Source organism: Schistosoma haematobium, chromosome 1 (genome assembly GCF_000699445.3).
Source record: "Schistosoma haematobium chromosome 1, whole genome shotgun sequence".
Lineage (NCBI taxonomy): Eukaryota > Metazoa > Platyhelminthes > Trematoda > Strigeidida > Schistosomatidae > Schistosoma > Schistosoma haematobium.
Genome location: NC_067196.1, coordinates 27,845,862 through 27,871,736, shown reverse-complemented (window position 1 = coordinate 27,871,736; position 25,875 = coordinate 27,845,862). Strand labels below are relative to the sequence as shown.

The window sequence follows — 25,875 nt, the reverse complement described above, 5'->3', positions numbered from 1 at the left end:
AATGTCAGCAATTTGATATAGTTTGTAGAATATAAGTGAGTTTGAGTTACTTGACATGTCAGTTCACTTACCATGAAGTTTAACAGTGGACTATGGAGTCTCTATTATTAGCACTCGTATGGCTAACAATTACGATTTGCTCTAGTTATAACAATGGGGTGTAATAGTAGTCTCTGAATGATGCACAGACGTTCTACGATCCCCTTATCAGCTATGGTTTTGACTGTATCGAACGTCCGCTTAAACTACTAATGTAATTGATGAATTCATATACCCCAAAAAATACAACAATAACAAATAAGATGGGTTGAGCAAAAAATGATCGTGGCAGTTGAAATGAATGTCAAATTCCAATGGTATAAAAATAATAAATCACAAACGTATTTGTAAGCTAGGTTAACATACTGTAGGGCCAGTGAAATTCCACTGAGCTCTAGCTAAATCATCCTGCAGTTGGGTCACTGATTATCGAACAAATCATCGATCCTCGTCAAGGTCAAGGACAACCAACGTGCATCAGTTAATCGTATGCCATGGACTGACTCGTGCGGCGGTCGTCTTACTTTCGCTTGTATCTACCTTAACTAATATATTTCTTTAGTAACGTCCACTGTGTTGTGCAGTCTTCAAAGCATCTATAGTACGTTGATATGGCATTGGGGTAGTCCACGTAAGGTGCTGACCACGAGGTGTGACTTTGTCGTTAGCCGGTTCGTCACACCATTCCAGTCTAACTCGATTAGGCCTCCAGTTATTTTGACATAGACCATCTACGTTGGTAATCTACAATACATTCAAATTTTGATGCTCTTGAGGATTAGATGGAAAGGTTCGAAATCTGGACTATGACCAAGGAAGATTTTGACGATGTTAATATTGTGACTCATTTCCTTACATTCATCAGTAAAGAAGCGTGCAGCTCAATAAAATCTCTGGGATTTCTGGAAGTGCTTACTTCAATTCCTCATGTAACTCAAGTAGTTACTTCTAGACCATGTAAAATATACAAATTTCGAATGCAATAAAAGCGGAAGAATTCATAAAACGATTCATCATGGCATCAAAAATTCCACTACATTACTATATCATCCCAATCCAATGCGCATTCATGGTTATGCAGACAATTCATTGTGAAGTTGCGATGCGGATCACGAAGATGGGCACAAGTTTGGTCAATATTTGTCCTATGGCAAGTTTCACTAGTTTAGTTCATGTGTATCTCGTAATTTTAAATGCTTTGAATGTGGTAAGATTGAACACATTCAGTCAGTTTGTAATACTACTGTTTGTTACTCTGCAAGTAATGCTCAACTTTGAAATTCTGATCCTATTAGGCTGAATGTTCCAAGTACACCATATCTGATCAGATTCATAATATTATTTTAACCACATATGCGTTGTTCTCATGATTCATGTATTTCCAGTGAAATTGATTACAAATATGTAGGAGATATGTCTACTGCACCAAATCCTGATCTCTGATATTATTGTATCATATAAGGTTTGTCTTAATGATTTATATATTTCTGGTGAAATTTCTTACAAGTCTGAGGAAAATATGTTGAACGAATCAAATCATGATAATCCAAATAGTCTTAATCATCGCGACACGGTTTATTGTAAATAACTCTTGAATTTGCGTGATGTCGTTAAATTTGTTTTTTCATTAATTTCATATAAATCTAGATAACTATTCACTCCATGCTTACATTACCTTACAGCCTATTTTTCTTCAAACTGATTAGTCACTATGTTTGCTGTTGGTAAAAATTTTAGAATCTTATTTCTGTGCAGCACTTGAATGCTATGAATGGTTGTTAATGTGTTATAATGGCTAACTGTAACTATAACTAATACGTTATTGATATCGATTAAGCCAGTAAGCTGAGTGAGAATACTAATCCATATTGAAATAAAATGATTCACTTGAGCATTAATCAAAGAAATAATAAGGCGATGTATTAACACAGAAAAAAATCCATAAAGTAATGGTGAATATATTAGAATTAACAACTGGCTGCGTTCCCTCAGTTCGTCTTATAAATAATAAATTCAGATCTAGGTTGGTGCTAGTCCACATATCCCAGCCAGTAGAATAATGTACCTAGTCCAATATTGTAGGCTTGCCATGATGTAATTATCTAACCTACATGACCTTACGTTTGAGCCACGCAAATCTGTTCAGTGACTCGTCACATCCTGACATTCTGAAATGTTTTTAATAGCCTTTGAGGAATGCACATAGGCTGAGGATAGAATAAAGTATTTGATATCAAGACCGAAAGCTTACATATAGTGGCCACACCTCCATGTTCTAGTAATCTTGTCTTAATTAAATGTCACCGAGTTTACCGTTTCTAATCTTCTCCAAGTGTTCAAAGGTTAGTGCAACATATTCATTTACCGTATGTTCGACGTCAATGACCGTTCAGTTATGAACCGATGCTACTAAAATTCACTTGAAACTAGATACACTTCGAATACGTTTAAGGCATTATAACCCGTAAGGAAAACTTCGCGACGCTCCTAGATTCACGCGTCAAATTGTACATTTGAGAAAAAGATATTCTATGTGTGATTCAATAATACTTGAAGAACGGAACAAACAAGCCATCTTGATGGTCATAGTCGAACTAATAACTTCAGAAATATTCAGAGAAACAGCAATGTTAATCTAGAAAAGACATATTCTACATGAGCAACAAAATTTAACGAAATAATTAGAGAGATTTGATCGCTTAGTTTGTAAATTGGGCCAGAAGCGCTGCATCGAGTCTTCTCTTTAAGAGCTTTTAGGGGATTGGCGGAACCGCCTCATTCGGCAGCTAATTCTATGAATGGACTATTCCTAGAGAAATGACTTGCTAATAGTCCAATTTGCTATGTTTTGAGCCTAACTTCTAAGTTTTGACTCAAGGATTTGTGTTGTAACTGAGCTAAGTACTTATCGCTGGGCTATGGCAAAGGCATCGACTGCTAACCAAATCATTCGAAATTCATACTGCTGAATGTCAGACAGTTCATAATTTCCCATCAAGGATAAGGACGAACAACGCTAACTAATCGGTTGAACGTCATGAACAGGTGCATGTGGTAGCGGTGGAGCTCTGTTTTATTGTACATAATTTTAATAATATATTTTCGCGATAACGCTGTTTGTGCTAATGCAATCATCAAAGTAGCCTTAGAACCCCCATGCAACAAAAGGTTAATTGGATATTAAGTGAGATGCTTGACTTAGGTGTAATTTGGAAAGTAAAGTCACTCCCGTCCAACTGAAGTAAGTCCCCAGCAGTCGACATAGATCACCTACCCCGGTGATTGACATTTTAGAGAATGAACAATAGTGCTCAGTACGCTAATAGTCATTGAGTGGCCCATTTGTTTCACTAACAGAAATTTTGTATCTTAAGGAGCTCTCCATACTATTTGTATTTAGGCCTCCGAAGTGTTCTCATTTTTTCACCCTTTGGGACGCTCCAGAGTATTTCAGTCGTTTTGGAGTTAACAAGGAAACATTATCTTTTCATAATCAAGATCATGCCCAATAAAACTTCCGGAAATTAAGTAGAAATCTCCACCGGTAAGTTAAGTAAGAATGAGCTTAAAAGTTATCAGTTCAAGGTTTCCTCTAAAAGCTTGTTTACACATAGCTTGGAACAAGATCATACCCAACCCAATAACAAATAGAGTAATATCTACAGCCAGGTATTCACACAATAAGACGGAACATAAGTCTTGTATTAGTAACGGAATAATCAAGAAGTAGTTAATTAACAAAGAATCTGAATCCAGCAATATAGGATCGCAGTATGGAACATTGAAAGATTAAAACAAAAATGAAGAACAATTTAGAGTAAACAATAAATGTAATAGCAATTTTTCGGAAAGGTGACTGGGTCACGAGGGCCTATATATAATTGCCTATATCTCAAATCCCTATCAAATGTATTCAATAGGGAATCGATCAGCCGCTCGGCGCAATTTCCAACTGATAACTGCACGTATGTTCGTTGTTTTGTTCAGTGTTGTCTCACTTGATACTTAACGATGCCTCCATTACGCAAAATGATAGCGAAAATACAAGTTGAATTCAAAGGCAAAAAAGTATCAGCTGAAAAGACAGATTTCTCACTGTTGCCTCTTCATTCTCGTGTATGTATATGTGCCGGCGAGACTATAATTTCTGGACGAACCAATCAGATATAAGGTAACAGGTCACGAATTTGGGCGCGGAATTCAACCATACCTTTGAGTTAATAGAATTTTAGAATTATAGCTGATGTCAGTTCGTGATGAAAACCCTAAATCTAATTTTTAACTATTCTGATTGCTTTATAACCCTTATTTAGTCCTAATTAGTGGTTGTTCACTCTCAAGGTCACTTCAGCGTCGCTCCGCGAGCTCACAATTTTGGGCAAAATTTGACCCATTTTGGGGAAATTTCGGGGAAGCCGCTGTAGTAAACTGTGGGAAAATGGCACAAAAAACCCAAAAATTTCCTCAAACTTTGGGGATTTTCCCCGAAGTTGGGAGCTTGGGTCAAAGACCGTCCATAAATTATAGTCTCACCTATGTGCCCAATTTCAAGTTTGGAGAAACTTTCGGAGGATGCGACCAAAACCCTCGAAGTTTGGCTTGCCTTTGGCTTTTACCGAAAACTGCAGAATATTCTGCGGGAAATTCACTAAACGGTCGGGTTTCCCTCAAATATTTTGCCAGTTTGTAGAAAACTACGAATTTTTAAGGGATTTTGGGGAAAGCCATAAAAGTCCCCTATAATCATGAAGCTGATCTTAAGTTCATTTGCATCAGAAGGTTCTATGCAAAGATTTAGGCAGCTTTTTGTTAGTGAGTGTGTATATATGTACTTCAACCTAATTGCACTCAAGTTGACATAAATCCCCATACTCATATAACATATTAGTTAGTCCAGCTTATACACTTGTTTTCATTCACCGTTTAGATGCCTAATCCACCTGTTTGCTACTACTATCAAGCTGGTTGTTGTAGAAACGGGAACGAATGCACCTTTACACACCCGAAGATACGTTGTCGTACTTTTGCCTCTGATGGTTGGTGTCCTTATGGATACAACTGTCGTTTTTGGCATGATCCGTCTGTGAAACTAGGCGTTGTCAACATAATCAAAAAGCCGTGCCAATTCTATGCAAATAATCAATGTAAATATGGTGATAAGTGCAATTTCTCCCATGATATTAATGCTCAAAACAATAGTGGGATTACATTGGAAGAATATCGAGCCACAAAAACGGTGACAGGCGTGCACATTAATATCGAAGCTCAGGAGTCTACAACTACCGAAATGTCACACGGCAAACAGGATGGTATTTCCGACGCATCACTTACGTCAGTTGTAAAATCTAATCTAATCACAACTTCGTCATCTACATGCCTTAACAAAAATAATCGTAGCTGTGTAAGACCGCCCTTCCAGAAATATGCTTCTGTAAACGCGATTGATTTTCAAGGAGCTTCAAAGGCTGAAATTTGTGATCTTAATCATTCTGAGCTGAAACGCCTAAAGAAACAATTTCCTCCAGACAAATTACGTGAAGTAGAATCAAATGAGAACTATCATATGTTTTGTGTCAGATTCTCCTCCACAGATCCCGACTGGGTTAGTCATTTTGTTGGTAAATGTAAATCAAACTTTACTGGTCACAGCAATAAATACTTTAGTTATTTCAGATTTGGGATTATCTTGACATTTCGACTCGCTTGGTCAAGAATGTCCCGAAATCTCGTGCTTACGACTACACGGTTATCCGTACAGTTGGGCCAAGAAATCTTGTCTTTTGTCTCAAAAGGTTTAGATAAATGGATACATGTAATAATACACGCCGAGCATCTTATATACTTGTAGGGGTACTGGGGTGTCTGCCTATTTCGGAAATTACTACATGGCTTAAACTTGCGAATCTTTGACTTGTCCCACCATCGAAAGTCAATTTTAGGACTGTGTTTTAAAATATACTCCATGATAGTCACAAATAAAAGCGTAACTACAAGACTAAGTAAATTACTGTTGTAGACAAGTATAACTTAGAATATTGTTTCTAGTACTAATAAGAGTAATTTTTAAGAAGCGAAATACTGTCCAATATAAAGATAAGAGCTCCTCTCTTTTTATTTAAACCAAAGCATACTTCAATCCGATAAAATCGGAAATCTTACAATCTCTATCTTGAAAGTTAACATATTCTATCTCTTATTTCGCATTAATTACTCAAGGTAATATCACAGTTGTTTTATACATTTCCTGAGTACTGCTGTATACAATATGTGCGATCTATGCGTCTTCCTGACTACCTCATTTTTACTTTCAGAATATATTGTTACTGTCGCCTCACTATTTACTAAGTATATCTTATAAAATTTGTTTTTTACTTTGAGATTTTATCTGTTAGAGTTTTCAAAGAAACTTCTCAGTATGCTAACTTTATCGAATGAATAGTATAAAACGACTCTGTATTTCTAAGATCAGAGTGATAAGTATGCTATAAAAATACTAAGTAGTTGGCACGTGAAATTCTTTCACATTTGTAGTTAGAAAAATGTTGGGCTATCTTTATTATAGAACACCTCTAGCATCTGATATATTTTACGGCGAATGGGGTTTATAACGGAATTTTATGTGAGGTAAATGATCCCTCCCCCAACTAGTTATGCGAATGAAACGACTATAGTTAGTTCCGGACAAATCTATCCGTTATTAAATTTAGTAATACAGTTTAAATCAAGTATTGTAAATTGTAGGAAGTGGCACTTAAAAAATGTGCACGGAGAACTATCTTTTCTGAAAGTCGATATGACAGCACTCAAAAATTTGTCAATATCATTGCTTTTTTGTCTTTGGCTGATCAAATGAATTATCTATGAAAGAGTTCAGCCGGTGCACATGATCTAAACTTTCACTTTAACCGATGCAAAAAATGGTCAATAATTTATTGTATTGGATGTAGAATATTTTATGACTTTGTAAATGTAGTTTGCTTTCTGTTTAAATTTGCCTCGTGGTCAACTGACGGTTATTCACAAAACCCAGTTTCTGACATAAGCCTCTGAATAAATAGATCTCAAGAGACTGCACAGTTGGTTGGGAAAAAAACTTCGTTTTTGCTGAATAAGATAACACTTATGTACATATACGTACATGAAGATGATCGTAACTAAAAACCCTTTGAAACATTTTCGAATTCGGCCTGTAAGATTAAGACCTGACTGTCAGCGTCAGTTTACATCCGTCATATAATCTACATACTTTGAAACTGTTTGCAGCCTGTTGATTGCAATCACTACAGTTTAGAATTACGAACCTCCATGTAGTATGCTTGTTTGAATCTGTATTAGAAAATGTTGCACTTTAGATTGATAAATAAATTCACCTGAATGTATACTAATGTGGTTGTGTACGTACGTTTTCATAGTCAAAGCACCGGCTACAGGCAACCACCGATTCTTTATTCCTAATCTAGATGGTTAATAATTTGAATCATTTGCCACTTACGAATTTACCTACTCGGCTTCAAGTTACTTATTTTAAAGGCTAGTGATACTATCTGGCTATTCAAACAAAAACCGTTTAAGTAGGGTTCAAACTTGTGGTCTTGTCTCCGGAAACCAAACAGTTCGATGAAGCCACTACTTTGTAATTCTACGTTCTATAGTTCGAGTTCCTTTTGTTGTGACTTCCTCTTGAGGGTCGTCCACGTAAAATGTGACCTGACATAATAGCTTACCATGACATCTGATATAATACTGTTTCTACTCGTCTTCTAGGTCTACGATGTTCGTGAGATAGTGTTGAATATTCTCATCCCACAAATGTATCCCAAGGAACAACTTCAAATTTCAGTGGTAATGCAAGAACATTTACCAGTGATCTTAGTTGAGTAAGTACTTATCTCTCTTTTTCAGTAATTTGCATCATTTCTAGTGACCGTATGCATTTAAATCCATCCATATATTGTTTTTACGCAGCCATTTGAATAAAGCAATCGGTTCTTGGGTTAGATGTAAGCACCAATGTATGGAACGAATGAATCGTCTAGAGCTATACTTGCGTCCTCTCCTTTTGTGGCTTGATCGTAACTTGGAAGAATTATTCACTGAAGGATTACGTAAAGTAAGTTGATTTTTATGTTAATTACGGAACAGATGTTACTTTGCGTAGTTGTTTCCGATTTTCTTTCCTTATTCAAGCGCGCATACTTTTCTAATTGGAGATAAGTTATGTTGAAAATCTGACGCTCATGATCTACTCAACTCATTGTTGTATGTTATTACTTGTTAACATCACCTTGATAATAGTGTTATCAAAAAATCACGGGTTTTGTCCTGTTAATTTCTAACAGTTCGTTTGTTATTTTGTTTGAAAATTAAACGTTAGACTAACTTTTAAATTGTTTATAAAAACGTTTGATTATCTATTAAGTTAAACGAAAGAATCTGCAGGGCGTTAACTTAGTAGCACACAAAACCAAACCAATAACTTCAAATGCCTTAGCCGACATACTGGCAGCATGAAATCAAACTGCGTATATTAATTCACGAAACGTGTGATCAGTATCCACAACTCACGATAACCAAGTATGTGAATTAGGTCAAATGATAAGATGTATAGCAAATTTATATTCGTGATCAAAGAAGTAGTAACAAACAGATAATCAGTCAGTCAGTTACAACATAGGACCAGGCGCATATGTACATCGGTCCAAGTTTCCATACCACATTAGCACAAAAAGATGAACACCGGATTCATAAAAGTAGTTAATTCAGAGGTGGTAATATATAAGAGAAAGATTGCAATAAGGATATAGTACAGGAAGAAAGAATTATTTCGTAGAAAGAAGGATATAAAGCGATTTTAATCTCATTTTAAGGGAAGACAGGGAGTGTATACACCTACGCCATTGTGATCGATTCTGAGCCATGTCACCAAGAGTCTCCAACCATTGGTTACGATAGTCACGCGGACCCCAACTATGTAGTCTGCATCTACCAACATGGCTCAGACCAGAAGTTAGTGACTTCAAGCACTGATGCCACGTTTTAGTTTGGCCACCCCTAACTTTCTTCCAACCATCCCGAACACCAGTTAGCATTGCACTTCGTGGTAATCGGTATTCGGGCATACGTAACACGTGGCCCAACCGTCGCAGTCGATGAAGATTCACAACCTCATCTACTGCATTAATATCATTCCCTAATAATCCACGTCTAACCTCACTATTACTAACCTGGTGATCCCAGCAGATGCGAGCAATATTTCTAAGACATCTGTGGTCAAATACTAGTAGCTTACGAATATCTTCTACTCTTAGTGGCCACGTTCCGCAGTCGTAAAGTAAAACGGAACGAACTGCTGAGCAATATACTCGTTCCTTAATTGATAGACGGTTATCTCGTCTTTGCCCGACCGTTGTTGCTACCTTGACATGGTGGTCGGGCTTGCCTATCGTGATGAAGCAACCGAGCTATACTGTCCTACCATGTCAGACAGGTCGGTTAAATAGCGGTAAGACTAAAAGCAGCAACTCAAGGTCTGAGGGCGAAGTCGTACTGCTGACTGTAGAGGGGTGTGACAGCAGTAAGGTGTTTCCTTCAGACAACCAGCATCTGCAGCGATGCTGCCTTCCCACAAAGAGGGGTGGGGTTAGAAAAGGTCGACCCTAAAAATGTCACACCTCACCTTACCTCACGGATTTCCGTCTCCGGCGGTAAGGCCCTTTGAAGAACGGAGCTAACACATTAAAAACCTTCCACGAGAAGGCCGTGCGCGACCGGCCTCAAGCAGTTGTCCCTTGGGCTCTGCGGTCACGCTCCCAGGTCGTTAAGACCAACACTAATCGAATTTCCTTTTGAAGTTCCCCAAGAAATATCCTTCCACGGTGTGGGCAGCCGGGAAGTGATATCAGACCTCATACCCGTAACAGCACACGAGACCAAGCTGGTCACATTCAAATCCTTCCTACACCTCCTAATACCTCTCGTATCTCCATGACTAACCCTCCTCACGTCTCTTTATCATCTCGCACCGCTAGGGCAAACGATTGAAGTACGTGGAACGCTATTCCTGGTCTCCTGAAACCACGCTCTAAACTACACGTAGGAGCTTTTAACGTTCGAACACTGTGTCAAATAGGACAGCAGGCTTCCTTAGCTAGGACTTTAGAATCCCGCGCCATCGATGTGTGCTGCGTCTCCGAAACGCGCATACAGGGTCCGAGTAGCGTCATTCATTTGACCTCACCATGCCAAAATAAAGAACCGATTCGATTCACAATTCGTGTATCTGGAAGCCGTGATTCTGCTTCCCGTGGCCTCGCCGGTGTAGGTATAACATTGAGTCCTAGGGCAGAACTAGCTCCCTTAGAGTGGATCCCAGTAGACAGTCGTTTGTGCGCTGTCCGACTGAACGGAACAGTAAGGATCCGAAAAGATAGGGACATTCGTCGTTGCCTATTCGTCGTCTCTGCCTATTCTCCCACTGACTGCAGCTCAGATGATGTAAAAGATGAGTTTTACAGAAAGCTTTCGGACCTTCTCCGAAAAGCTAAGCGCTCGGATGTAGTAATAGTGGCCGGTGACTTTACTGCTCAAGTAGGTAAACTAAGCGATAGGGAAAGACACCTAGGTGGATCTTATGGTGTCGTGGCTCAAAGAACAGATAATGGCGACCGTCTGTTGCAGCTATGCTCAGATAACCGCCTGTTCCTTGCAAATACTAACTTTAAGCATAAGGAAAAACATCTTTTAACATGGAGACCTAATTCGTCCCAACGTTGGACCCAAATAGATCACATCGCTATCAGCCACCGATGGAGGGGCTCGTTAGAAGACTGTCGCTCATTCTGGAGCACATGCTTAGATTCAGATCATGTTCTGGTACGAGCGCGTATTTGCCTGCATCTTACTGGACGTAGGAAAGACTCTGCAAGGAAACCTCTTAGGGGCCTACTTAATGATAGTCAAGCTAAGAATATATTTCAGGAACAACTAGGAAAACAGTTAGGCAGCCATGTATGTGATGCCCACCCCGAGGCAGTATGGAACGATATCCGAAAAGCTGTGGAAACAGCAGTGATATCTGCTAGTAAGGTAAACCACAAGGTTAGAGAAAAACACTGGATCTCAGCAGCATCTATCGCACTGATAGGTGCTCGGAAACTCATTCCACCTGGCTCTGAACATAATGAGGAACGGAGTCAGCTTAAGCGCCAGCTGACAAGAAGTCTACGCAATGATCGTGAACAGTGGTGGGTAGCGAAAGCAAGAGAGATGGAAAAGGCAGCGACGATAGGTAATAGCAGAAAATTATTCAGACTTGTTAAGGAAACCTACTGTTAGCGAAACACTCTCAGAGAAAGATGGATATATTATACATTCTCAATCCAGGAGATTGGATCGATGGGCAGAACACTTTAGGGATCAGTTCAACTGGCCTTCAGCCACACTTCGGTTTCCCACGATCTCTAGTCAACCTGAATGGCAAGTTAATGTAGGTCCTCCGACTTTTTACGAAGTTGAAAAAGCCATAGGAAATCTGGAGCGAGGGAGAGCAGCAGGTCTTGACAGGTTTACCCGTGAGGTTTTTAAGGATGGTGGTTCAGTATTAGCAGTGAGATTAGGTAGAATTTGGGAACTGGACGTAATCCCATCTGACTGGTCTCAATCACTGATTGTGCCCGTCTATAAGAAAGGACAAAAGTCCTCGTGTGACAATCACAGAGGAATCAGTTTGACTAATCTAGTGTCTAAAATATTAGCCTCAATAATACTTCGACGCCTAATCAAAGCCCGTGAAGAGCAGATTAGAGAAAACCAGGCCGGTTTTCGACCTGGACGTGGTTGTATAGACCACATATTCACGCTACGTCAGGTCCTAGAAAATAGACGCACATTCAGACGCCCCACAATGGTAGTATTTCTCGACCTTAAGGCAGCATTCGACTCTGTCGATCGTAAGGTTCTATGGCAGTGTTTGTCACTGAAAGGAGTACCAAAGAAGTACATTAACCTTGTAAAGGCTCTCTACTCGAACACAACTGGTAGAGTGAGAGCTTATGGCGAACTGTCATCAGAATTGATTACCTCAAGTGGTGTTCGTCAGGGCTGTCCACTCTCCCCATTCTTGTTCAACTTTGTGGTCGACGTACTTTTAGAGATAACACTTTCCTCATCTAAATTTCCAGGGGTTGAACTTTTATCGGTAGGTTCACTTGTTGACTTAGCATATGCAGATGACATAGTTTTATTTGGTGAAGACGCTGGCAAAATGCAGTCTTCTGACCACTCTAAGCAACAATGCAAGCATGTTCGGGATGCGATTCTCCTGCTCGAAATGCAAAATGTTGCTTCAGGATTGGGTGGCATTGACACCCGAACTAATGATAGGGAGTGAAGTAATTGAGCGTGTCGATCGCTTCACTTATCTTGGAAGTCTCATCAGCCCTTGTGGTCTGGTGTGTGACGAAATCTCAGCACGGATACAGAAGTCTCGACTAGCTTTTGCCAACTTGCGTCATTTATGGCGTAGGCGAGATATCCGTCTATCAACCAAAGGACGTGTTTACTGCGCAGCAGTTCGTCCCGTCCTACTTTATGGCAGTGAAACGTGGCCAGTAAGAGTAGAGGATATCCGTAGGCTACTAGTATTTGATCATAGGTGTCTTCGAAATATTGCTCGTATATCATGGGACCATCTAGTAAGTAACACAGTTGTTAGGACACGGGCACTAGGTAAGGATGGCAAATCGATTGTTGAAGTGGTGAAACTTCATCAGTTGAGATGGCTGGGGCATGTGTTACGTATGCCCAACGACCGACTGCCACGACGTGCGATGTTCAATGGTATAGGAGTAGGTTGGAAGAAAGCTAGGGGCGGCCAAACCAAAACATGGCACAAGTCCATGAAGTCACTGACAAGTGGACTGAGTCATGTTGGTAGGTGTAGACTACGTGGTTGGGGACCGCGAGATGATAGCAACCGATGGTTAGAGACCTTGAATGACATGGCTCAACATCGTTTGCAATGGCGCAGGTGCATCCACTCTCTGTGTTCTCCCGAATTCTAATCTTCTGAATTCTTCATGTCTCTTTCTTTCTTCTCTTTCCAAATTTATTTCACTGGATTATACTCTTTAAATAACATCTTCAAACCCTAATTTTTCTGATTACAGCTTATAATTTTACTACATCTAGCACTACGGGATTTGAATCGACCACTGCATCTTTGTGCTAATGTGGTGTGGCAACTCGAACTGATGTATGTACGTACGAAGTTCTACGTTGTTACTGACTGACTGACTGACTCACTGGATTATACTCCTTGAATAACATCTTCAAACCCTAATTTTTCTGATTACAGCTTATAATTTACTACATCTAACACTACGGGATTTGAATCGACAACTGCATCTCTGTGCTAATGTGGTGTGGCAACTCGAACTGATGTACGTACGTACGAAGTTCTACGTTGTTACTGACTGACTGACTGACTCACTGGATTATACTCCTTGAATAACATCTTCAAACCCTAATTTTTCTGATTACAGCTTATAATTTACTACATCTAACACTACGGGATTTGAATCGACCACTGCATCTTTGTGCTAATGTGGTGTGGCAACTCGAACTGGTGTACGTACGTACGAAGTTCTACGTTGTTACTGACTGACTGACTTGCTTCGTAATGCAGTTTGATGATTTGCTCAATGTGTGTCCTATCCACTTCCAGTGTCTTTTCCTAATTTCCTGTCCTGGTAACCGGTTTGTTTTCTCCTATAGTATACTGTTGCTGATGGTATCCGGTCAACAGATACTGAGTATCTTGCGTAGATAATTGTTTATAAGTACTTGTACTTATTTGGTGATAATTCCAGTAGTTTTCCAAGTCTCAGCTCCGTACAATAGAACTGTCTCGATACTCGTATTGAAAATTCTGACTTTGATGTTGGTTGACAGTTGTTTTGAGTTCCATATGTTCTTCAACTGTAGGAATGCGATCCTTGCTTTCCCAATCCTCACCTTTACGTCTGCATCAGATCAGGGACGTGAAAGATTCCAATTCTTCCAGAGTTTCTCCATCAAGTGTGATTGGATAGGTGTTCTCCGTGTTGTATTTGAGAATCTTGCTTTTTCCCTTGTGTATGTTGAAGTATACTGATTTAGAAACTGTTACTACACTAGTTGGCTTGACCCGCCTTTGTTGATGTGTTTGGGATAGAAGGACCATGTCATCTGCGAATTCCAGATCATCTAGTTGCATTCAACCTGTTCATTTTATTCCGTGCTTCCTGTCAAATGTCGAGGTCTTCATAATCCGGTCAACCACCAGATGAAAGAGAAAGAGGGGAGCAGGCAGTTTTGTCTGACTGCAGTTTTCACTTGAAATGCGTCTGTCAGCTGTCCTCCATACACCACTTTGCAGTGTCGTCTGTCGTACGAGTTCCGTATGACGTTGAAGATATCAGGTACTCCATAGTGTTGAAGAAGGTTCCATAATGTTCTCGTATCCACTCTGTCAAATGCTTTCTCATAATCAAGGAAGTTGATGTATAGTGACGAGTTCCATTCAACTGGGTTTGTCTGTGCACGACCAATCCTTACGGAATCTAGCCTGTTGATCTCGAAGCTGGATGTCTACTGAATCTTTCATCCAGTTCAACAACTGTTGAAATTTTTTCCTGTTACCGATGGTAGTGTGATGCCTCTGTAGCCCAGTTCTCACATTTGCTCAGATCTCCTTTCTTTGGCATCTTGATGAGATATCCTTCTTTCCAATCAGTCGGCACTTGTTCTTCCTCCCAAATCTTCCTGAATGGGGTGTGAAGCATGTTTGCAGTTACCTCTATGTCCGGTTTTAGTGCTTCAGCTGTTATGTTGTCATGTCCTGTTACTTTCCCACTCTTGATTTGTCTAATAGACATCCTGATTCCTTCGATCGTTGGTGGAGTGACATCTATAAGAAGGTCTGTGTGTGCTGCTTTGATGTCCAGCAGATCCAATGGAGCTGGTCTTTTCAAGAGTTCGTCAGTGTTCTACCTAACTGTTCCTCTGTTCCTGAATTTCATTGATTAGCTTGCCTTCTTTGTCCTTGACCGGTCTCTCTGGTTTACTATATTTCCCTGTAGTTTCTTCGTTGTTATATACTCGTTTCATATTTCCTTTTCTTGCAGTTTTTTCCTCTATCGTTGCTCAGTTTTCCACGTATTTCTGCTTGTTGGCTTTAAAGTTCTTCACTTGCTTGTTTGCTTCAGCATATTCAGCTTGTGCCTTAACTTTCTCTGCACTTCTTCGGCTATTGTTAATTTCTGTCTTCTTGTTCTTCCTTTCTTGAATCTTGTCCATGGTTCCCATAGAGACCCATTCCCTATGACGATGCTTGTTGCGACCCAGAACCTCCTGACACGTTGAAGCTAGTGCTCCTTTGATCCCTTTCCTGTTGTCCTCCATCATAGTTTCTTTTCCTTTAAGTAGATCTTGTAAGGCTTGCAACCTGTTGGTGACAGCTGTCTTGAATTCGTTGAGTTTGTTATTAAACCTTTGTAATGCTGCTTGTCCGATTGTCTAGTGCTTCTCTAGCTTCAGTTTCATTTTGGCAACCACCTGGTGTTGATCTGAATCTATGTCATCTCTTCTCTTGTTCCTCACGTCTTCCATTGACCTTCTGAATTTTTTACTGATGTAAATATTGTCTATCTGGTTTCCCGTGGTGTGATTTGGTGAAATTCATGTAGCTTTGTGTAGGTGTTTGTGTGGGAATATAGTGCCGCCTGTGACCAGTTTATTGAAGACACATAGCTTCGCAAATCTTTCACAATTTTTGTTTCTCTCTCCCAGTACATGTCGTCCCATGATATCTTCACATCCAGCGTTGTCTGTTCCGACTTTGACACTTAGATCTCCCATTACGATGGTGAGATCCTTTCTTGGGCACATCTCTATGATTGATTGCAGACTCCCACAGAACTGATCCTTATTGTCATCGTTGCTATCATTATTGGGTGCATAACAACGGATAACACTCATTGTAATTCCCTCCTTTTGTTTTGAAGGATGCTTTGATGATCGTTGGTCATTTTATAAGTACATTTCGTGCTTCTTTGGACAGTATCAGAGGAACTCCCTGAGTGTGTGGAGTATTTTCCTCTTCTTGACTAGAGTGCCGCAGCGTTTCTCCCAAATTTATCCTTCGCTGTTCAGCTTGGGTCCCATGGGTTTCTCTGATTCCGAGCACCACCAAGTTCTATCTCCTCATTTTCGTTGCTATTTGACTGGTCGTTCCAGTCTCCAACATTGCCCGGACGTTCCATGTACCTATAAAAATTGTTGCTCTGGTTGTAAGAGGGACATCAACCCCGTGACTTTCGAAGAATCTCAGCTTTCATCATGAAGCGTCAGAAATCTTTCAACTCACAGGACAGGGATTTAATGGTTTAAGTTATTTAGTGTGGTTAGCGTTTTTTCAACAAGGTTCTTTTCTATGGGATTTAGTTGCCGACCACACCTTTACCCAGTCTTGAGACCGGCAGTAAGCCTGTAGCGGACGAGAACACAGGTGAGGACAATCGAATTTATTTTTTAACACAAAATTACAGGACTTAGTAAAATCCGAGAACCATACAGTAAATACTTAGTGTCAATCAATTGTCTCAGACGTCACTGTTCCCTCGTTTCCACAGCAATCATTCTCTGTTCTCGTTCTCTTTTCTTCGATCTTCTTAACCTGCTGCCAGATATTTCACTTTCGATTCATGATACATACTACTTATATCTATCGACATCATTAGCACACACACCAGCCCTAGAAGAGCTACAGGCGGAGTTTGGTTTATATTTAGCAATAAATAAAAAACGAAAATTGTTTTTACTGTCGTTCCACCATTTAATCCTAATTGCTTTATCAATGTAATAAAGAAACGTCATTAAAGTGTTACTCCGTGTTTTTTTACGTATTGGCAAATTTAAATTGCTAATAATGATATCATTTTTCAAATGCTCAAATTTTTTTCAAATCAGTAAGTCAGTGACCATACGTTAACCACCAACTGACAGATTAGTAGTCTGGAAGCTTGCAAGTGCGATTCTACCCACACGTTGTGGTGATGCATAAAATGGACGTATTTATTTTACTGCATACAAATTATTCTAGTTATATACAGAGGTGTTTCATGAAAGTGTCGCTTGTTGCATTTAAATCCAACTAATTTAACCGGTGTAATAGGTTTAGCTGTTCTTGTTTCATACAGTCCCATGAGCTATTTTGTTATGCTTTGTGTCTATGTTCTACAGTTATGCTCATATGTAGATTCTGTAGTGTTAGTGGTGTACAAACATCGTTCGCAGAATCTTATTTTGTAACAAAATATTACTTTGTCATAAATAGCTTGCAGTATAATGTATTATACTAGGTAGGTATCATTACCAGGGTTCAACTTGATAATTTCGAATAAATTGGTCGCAGATAGTATTCTTGTTTTGTTCCTTTGTACTATTTAAACTTGATTAATATTGATTTTGTTATTTATTTTCTGAAGAAATGGCTTACAGTAAGTCACGAAACATCAGAAAATTTAATTTTTCTACTCATCGTGATATTACAAATATATTTATTTATTTATATCATACTAGGTATTTATTTCCTTAAAATTTCATATAAATGTGCAGATTCTTTTATTTTTTATTGAATAATCATAACTGATTTAACTATTTCTTTTTATTTTCTCAAGTATAAAGCGTTTATAGAAAATGGAAATTTGGATCCAGACTTATCTTCATTGTTAACTAAAAATAATGCTGATGTTATTTCTCACTGCCAGTCAAGTAATAAGAATAATGGCAGGAATTCACTATCGAGTTATAATAATGCAACCGGTTCGACTCCTGTTGTGCTTGACAGGGAAATTTTAGAAGATCTTAAATCGTTCAGCCTTAATTCATATTCTGATAGTAATCTATCAGTTGTTGAAAGTGATAAGACCCTATTTGAAAGTGAAATAGCTAGCAGAAGTAGAGCTTATAATAACTTTCTAACCCATTCAGATGAAGAAATTGTACCTAAAATATGTAACCTAACAAAAGAGAATGATTTTCCAACTGACTCACTATTAGATCATGATAGTATGATTGGTTTAATTCCTTCTGTTATACCGAAAGACGAATCAGAACAGACACACAATGGTGATCAAAATTCACATAATGGGGACCAGTTGTCAATTGGGAGTGATAATAGTGTTAGTTCACAAACCAGTGAATCGGTGTTAGAATATAGCAGCACTGATGAGAATGAGAATGATCCTGGTAGTGAGTGTGAAGTTGTTGGCGATCCGCAAGTATCATGTGGAAATCTCCTTAGTTCTTCTTCACTAACAACTCCCAGTACCCAGAAATTATTAATGAGTGGTCTTAGGCTATTGGGTAAAGCAGGAACATATATACAACGTCGACTTTCTGTTTCTCTTCATTGTACGCGTTGTCGCTTATCTTTCCAGTGGCTTTTCACTTTTCATGGGGCTCGAGCTATGAATAATTTTAATGATCCAAATACAGCGTGTAGACTTTTGCGTTCACTCCCACCATACACAACTCATTGTGCACGTTGTCATCAAAAATTGACTTTACTTTTCCAGTCTAGTCTAGCACATGCATTCGACAACAATATTGGAACTCTACATTTAGATGGTTGTATTGCTGACGATGTTCCACCGAAACAGTCTGATGGTATTATTTTATGTACTGGATGCTTCAATTCAGTGCGAGTCACCGTGAGTTTTTTTGTGCTGATTTTTTATTCGCCATTATGTTTATCATATGAATAGCTTGTAAATTTCGACACAACAAAGTGGCATGTACTATAGAATAATTCTCAACATAACTCTCTTTGGAACACTGAAAGGAAGTCATTTTCTTGAACTCATTAGATTGGTTCAGAGGATATTTTAACATTAAATATATGTTGCAAGGTTTTTATTTTGACAGAAATAATCTGATTGTAATATTCAAATAAGTAGAAAATCAAACTTCTAGTGTTCCGCGACTTAGTGTAACTTATTTCGTCAGAAAACAAATAACTTTTTGCAAACTGAGGTATGTTTAGTTAGTTCAAGGAACAAAGCATTAAAAATTTAATACATACATGTTGGACCACAACATAACATGTTATTCAGACCAAAGGTAAGGCGTATTTTTATGTATTTATGCGTTTGCAAGTAAGTGTGAAAGTGAACACATGTAGTGTGAACTACTTTTTAGCTTGCATGCACTACCCCTTAAGCGGTCGAATTCATAAAACCATGCACACTAATAGTAATCAACCCACTTACCAGTGATTAATTTCGAGAAGTCGTTTCTGGAGTCTTAGTGAGAAGCAGCGACTAGAGGAGTCCAATCGTGTAGGGAGCGAGGCAGATATCCACCAATCCAATTTGACGTTGGCTACGCAATATCGTAAATTGACTTAACTTAGGGAAACATACCACTGGATATCAACACAGTGGTATGAAGGCTAAGTGCTCGTCCCGTTACCTAAAGATCCTAGTGGGATCATAGTTGTGTACTATTGAAGAGTCCTGTTCTAGAGCCTCAAAACTCCCTCGTTTGGCCAAGGGCGGGGAGAACCCATTCTTCCTCTTGAAATGCTTTCATATGGCCACGTATATATAAGCACTGTCAGGGAAGTCCTACTCATCGCCTTCTCGAGGCGAGGGTGTTGTTAACAAAATTCAAAAGAAGAAAAGTAAATTTCCGTCTCTTAAAGCTGATTGATGGGTACGGAGGTTCCATCTAAGGCAGTTTGAAAACCTTGATTCCAAACCAGTGATACATATGAGCTATAAGATCCTGAGGGAACAGGTGTCGTATGAACCCATTGTTGATCACTGGCTACGATGGAACTTCGTCTGCTAACACTGCGCTACTCTCTTGTAGACTAGACCTCTTAATCAAAGGTAGTCCCCTAAAAGGACCGCCTGTTTCGGTTTTTTTGCTCGGTCGGTATCTCAGGCTACACACAATTAATAATAGTTGCGACTGAAAAAAATCGTGCTAGCTTCAGTCTTCATTCTCTTAACATATGCTCCCAACTGTTTGGTAACTTTCGTTTTATCTAACATTTTTTCGCTTATTTATTCCCTTTTATTTCCATTTTGTGCATATCTTTATTTTTCAACTCATACATCAGCTGGCCAATGACGGAAATCCTATCCTATCTAAACGATCTGAAGCCAGCAGCTGGTCGAAAGTTGATCGCTACTACCAAATACAAATTTTAAACTAGCCTTTCTGAAGCCATGTATGCCATTCAAACTGCTCTTCTATTTATTTGTTTGAACACATAAATACTGGTACAAGAGGGCACCAAATATATATACGCTTACTTAATAAGTCCTGAAGAGATGATAGGCATAAGGTTTATTTCAGCCTCGGCTTTTCGTAAGTCTGCGTCTCTTAATGTTGCCTCACTTTTAATTCATTTGAACTCATAAACATTGGTACAAAGGGCTACCGAGTACATACACACAAGTCACTTGATTTATGTGTGAGCTATGCTATTGCCCGGGTGCCCAAACCGAAGCAGGTGGTTTCCTTGGAGGGCCACACCCGGAGCCTTCAACCTAAAGGTCTGATCCACAAGACAGTGAAGCAAAGTCAGGAAATGCAGTCTCACGGTAACTGGTGACCAACGATTGGTTCATATACCATTTGTTCCTTCAGGATCCTGGAGCCCATGTGCACCACTGGTTTGGAATCAGGGTTTTCCAACTCCCCTAGGTGGATTATCTGTGTCCACCAGCCCGGTTAAGGCGCCGGACACTCTCTTTTCGTCCTCTCAATTTCGTAAACAACACCCCCGTCACGAGAAGGCAGTGAGTAGAACTTCCGTGGCAGTGGTTGTATGCACGTGGCCATGTGAGAGCATTTAAAGAAGGGAGCAGACTCTCCCCACCCTCGGCCGTACCAGAGCATTTGGGGGTCTCACTGCCTTGCATATTTTTCTACTTTTAGGTCGTAAGCTCAGGGAGTAGTTTCATAAGAGAACTGCCTACTCTTACCTCACTTTCCGGACCAACCTCGTGCGTATAATATTAAGCCATTATTAGCCCAGTAGAGTTTACCGGTAAATCATACACCTTCCCTTGTATTTGAAGAAGCCACTTCTAATTAGTTCAATATTTTCATTATCGATTCGGTGGTTGTCCACTGATATATTTCGTTATTGTTGATTTGATATATGTTTTTAAGCTCTACATGAGTATGAAGTGCTCTTGTGTAACATAGATCTTCGTTGGAACGTGTTAAGTTTGTCTTCTTATTCAGTAAATAGTTAGTGTCAGTTAATGGTGCACTGTCTCATTTTTCCCCCAAAATAACCCTCTTATATACTTAAACTGTTTTTTGTTCATCTAACAGGGACTTGATTTTGACTGTCCTCTTACACGACGTTGCTTCAATTGTCACTCTTTGACTGGATTAGAGTTTAGCAAATTTCAGTTGGAATTATTAAAACAACCTTCAAATTGTAAGTACCGCTTAATATATTATATAGCAAGGTAAAAAATATTCGAAAATTATATTTTGTGTTATTGATTAGTGTTTATACGCTATTTAATTTTGTTTTTAAACAGTTTTTTGGGTTTTTAATACTTCCTCTTATTCCCTTTTCAGATAATCCTAGAACAAATTCGCTTAAATAAAACATGCGTTCCGCGATCTCGTAATAAAAAGGGACAGGAATGGGGGATAAGTTATAGATAATATTTTGGTAGTTAAAGTTGAAAACTGTAAATGAATGGTGATTAAGATTTCATTTGTTTGCTGTAGAGTTTAGAGATCCTGGCTTCTCATAATGCCAATAGTTTTCATAAAAGAGAAAAGCAGTCGTTTCATCAGTTTCATGTGTTGTGATATTTGCTGAAAATTTCGAAAGTTATCAAGGTATTTAATCAACTGATACTTCGTCCATATCAGACTTATTTGTAAAGTCATCCAAGATGAGATAATATTTCGTTACGTTTTATAAAATTTGATAGATACACTGATCTTTTATCGAAGTTATAAACTCGTAAGACATAATATGTATCATCAATTAGAGAAAGTCCTTCATTTGACTGTTCACTTGTGCATAAAGTATCATGAAAGCTAGACCTATTGTCATAAGGATCAGTCTGAAATTGATAGTTACCGTAGTTTATTGAGATCAAAGCCTTTGAAAATCATTCACGTCCATGCTAATGAAACCTATCGAATTTCAGTACCGTCTATTTTGTATCTTACAACTTGTTTTTCACTCACTATATAAAGTAAAAAGTGAAAAGACTGTATACTACCTGGACTGTAATGACCGAAACCGTCTCATGATTGCGGTGTTAAAACTATAGGGAATTCGGGAACTATTGAGAAAAACAACACTGGCCGCTTACTTTGTTATTTAGGGTCCATAGACACTGTGATAAAATCTTAACTTACTAAGTATCATGTAATTTGGTCCTGAAAATTGTTGGCTTTACGAAAACTCGCAGTATTGAATGAAGTCGTTATTACTATTTCGTTGTGAAAAAGCTAGTGGGGTCCGGACAAAGACATGACATTTGTTCATAAAAACATTTCAGGCGGATACAACAAATTACAAAGTCGAATAAAATCAGCTACATCAGAGTTATTGTTTCATGAAATCTACGGATATCCAGTGAGTATATCACTCAAACTGATGTATGATTTAAACCCTAATTTATTTTCATGTGTAAGTAATTTAACCTGACTGGTACTTTAAAAAGTCATCTGGCGTTAACATAACCTTTAGCAAGCTGAAATATTCCACTTATTCTGATCAGTAAATAATAATCAAAGACAAGATAAATCATACAAATTATTTCTTCACTAATTGAGTTCACGCATAATGTAATACCCTACCTTATTATCGCTTTTGATAAGTGTTTTTGGAAAGGATTCTGTTGTTTTGCCACTTAACACATAAAAAAAATCACTGATAAAATAATGATAATGACAAGAATAATTTACCAATTTAGTGATAAATTTATTGCTGTCTCTCTGGATACATAAATCAGGTTTTGATTTTTTATTGCTGTTATTTTGACAAACCGAAGAGACGCTGCATTTTTTTGTGTTGATTATTTTGAATACGTCACTTACATTCACTTCATGTCTACTGTCGAGATGTTTGGCAATTACACTTGTGAAGACTTTATTCTTTTTCAGTGTTAGGTTCAGAAAAATCACTAACATAATTAACCACGGGATAAGTGTCGCATTGAAGGTTTCTTACCAGCCAGCAAGGCTGACGACGCTATTTGAAAGGAACTGCTCTCTCAAACAAACAAAAATTAACAGGTCTTCTTTTCTCAGTACCTCCAACTGCATTTATCAATTTACATGTACGTGCCAAAGCACATACATTAGTATAACAGAGAAGAGAGTGCATGTTGGCATTTTCGAACACATTACAAAGAACTTGAGACCGAGACACAATGGCTCTATAGAGTGCAATAGCTTATGAAATGTCAAGTAAATGCCGTTATTTGTTATTGTTTATTCCTAACACCGTACTACTGTTTATTCCCATAAATTATTGTTAGCCAAGAGTGTGAAAATAGATGGCACAAACGAAGATTTGTCTTCTCAAATTTCCCGAAGAATGCGACGTACAATGAATTCAGCTCAAAATACACTCATCCAGGATGGATCACCTTTACCAGCTTATGGCAGCTGTAAGCACTATCGCAAAAGCTATCGATGGCTGAGGTAAGTCTAACATGCATCCCGTCAATGTTTGCTAGTGTTAAGCGTTTTCAACAACCTAGATTTCTATGCAAACTTCGGGCTAAAAAAATTTCAATCGTCGACCTTTCTCCATTCTCAATTTGTTTTCAGATGGTACACTGTTGAACAAACAATGTAGGCATCAATCACCTTGAATTACTTGTAATTAAACATTTAGGAATCAGCTTGAAAAGTTAATTTGGTGAAAAACCTTTCGATCTCTCATACATCCAAAGTGTATCCGATGTGGCATTCATAGGATTGTGGTGGTCGGTATTCGATATAATCCTTAAACTTCGTATACAGCTCGTCTTGATAACCGTTCTATGTAACGTCCCAACGGTATATTAATCAGAAGACAAATACGAAGTGTTGATTACGTTTATTACGAGACCACACACATATATCCAAATGTACAGATGCGTTAAACAAGCATAGAAGAGTTGTGCTGAAAGGCAAGCTAGCGAGCGAGAGCTATAGCAAAGCAATTTTGACACGTATGGAAGATGGCTGGGAAGCCAACTCCAATTCAAGCCGGGCATTACTCAATATTTATAGGCAGACAAAATAAACTACAGACATGTGATGAGTCATGGGACATGAAGTGTACACACACATACGCTCATATGAAAACAGTCAAGGCTAATAAGCGAATAATTAACAAGGTCAAAACATGACTCAGGTAGAATGAATAGAATGGAATGTCCGGAAACTAGAATAAGATATATTATGGGCTAAAACTAATGTCTAACACTACAGGATAACAATTAGCATCCGTATGCCTGAAATCAGAAACCTAAGCAGTATTGAAAAGAAGTTTAGTTAGCTAGACTTGATAACCAGCTTAACATTTGAAAAGTAGTACGCTATATATAGAGGACATGGCAGCTTACGTTTGAAACGAATGCTAGCAACAGGAAAATTTACACAACGTTCACAAGCTTTATTATTTTGTCTTGAGAGAATAAAAGTGTATACAGTCGGCAAAAAACATGGCCTTATTGACAACAGTATTCACTTGATTTTGTTTTACTTCTAAAAGGTTTCCTTGTTGTGGACGTCTGGAACCATGTGATGTCTGTCATGATAATTCTGCTGTTGATGGACACGAAATGGAACTGGCTACTCGTATGATTTGTGGGTTTTGTTCTAAAGAACAACCATTTTCTACTAACAAACCATGTGTAAGATGTGACAAGATGCTATCAGGAACTCGATCTTCACATTGGGAAGGTGGGAAAGGATGTCGTAATCAAGTAACTATGTCTCGAAAAGATTCAAGGAAATATTCTCATGTCAACAAGGTTATATCCAAGAAGAAAACCAAGCGAAGTAAATGATCAGTACATTTAAAACCGTTTACAGCTCTTTACAAGATTCAGTATAAACATGTATTACTTCAAAATTCGCAACATATAACAGCAAAGTAGTTCTAAAAATGGAAATTATTCTTTCTAATCTATGGTTCTACAATTAGTCGAAACTATTGTTCAAATACATCTCAAGAAATTATAGAATACGGATTTAAGATTTGCCTTACATATAACTATTCTCTCGAAACACTAATATAAACTCATTTCTGTGGAACCTGATGGTAATTTTTTTAAAAGAATATTTTTCGTCCACGTGTTTCAAATAGCAATTATTACCCACAGTAAGTTAACATTTCCGTGATATTCCAGTACATTTCTTTGTACATTAAACTTCAGAAAACAGAATCTAGTTTATGAGTTTGAAATATCACTTCCCTATGAACATTTATTTTATATTCATATTTTAGAAAAGATTATTGAATTGTCAAACAGGTTCATTTTCCTGAATATTTTTTATTGTTTCAAACAACCAACTAACCATATTGTTTTATTTCTAGTTTCTTTATGTCTAAAAACATGAGTTTTCTTTACAAACTTCTTCCAATTCAATATCATGATAATCCTGGTGACAAAGATTTTATTTAATAGAGTATTCTGGTATTTACATAATTATTATGATAAAGCTCTTTTTTTATCTCCGAAAATTTAATTTATATAAACAAGTTGTCTTTATAGGAATTCAATGATCCGATTATTTGAT

The 25,875-nt window shown here is 38.3% G+C and overlaps 1 protein-coding gene across 2 annotated transcripts; it reads left to right on the top strand.

The window, feature by feature from the left end:
• The first annotated feature begins 3,883 nt into the window (after window positions 1-3,883).
• On the top strand, window positions 3,884-25,807 carry MS3_00006648 (uncharacterized protein). 2 transcript variants are annotated; one of them, XM_051214850.1, is made up of 8 exons: window positions 3,884-4,210; window positions 4,967-5,641; window positions 7,804-7,916; window positions 8,005-8,149; window positions 17,757-18,791; window positions 21,436-21,544; window positions 23,619-23,784; window positions 24,845-25,807. In XM_051214850.1, exons 2-8 carry the CDS (start codon window positions 4,967-4,969, stop codon window positions 25,140-25,142), a joined length of 2,541 nt encoding a protein of 846 aa, XP_051073616.1. In that variant the 5' UTR covers window positions 3,884-4,210; the 3' UTR covers window positions 25,143-25,807. The 2 variants fall into 2 exon arrangements, with proteins under 2 accessions (XP_051073616.1, XP_051073617.1); XM_051214849.1 differs by lacking the exons at window positions 17,757-18,791; window positions 21,436-21,544; window positions 23,619-23,784; window positions 24,845-25,807 and adding an exon at window positions 8,182-9,600 and having other exon boundaries at window positions 3,884-5,641.
• Window positions 25,808-25,875: the final 68 nt, after the last annotated feature.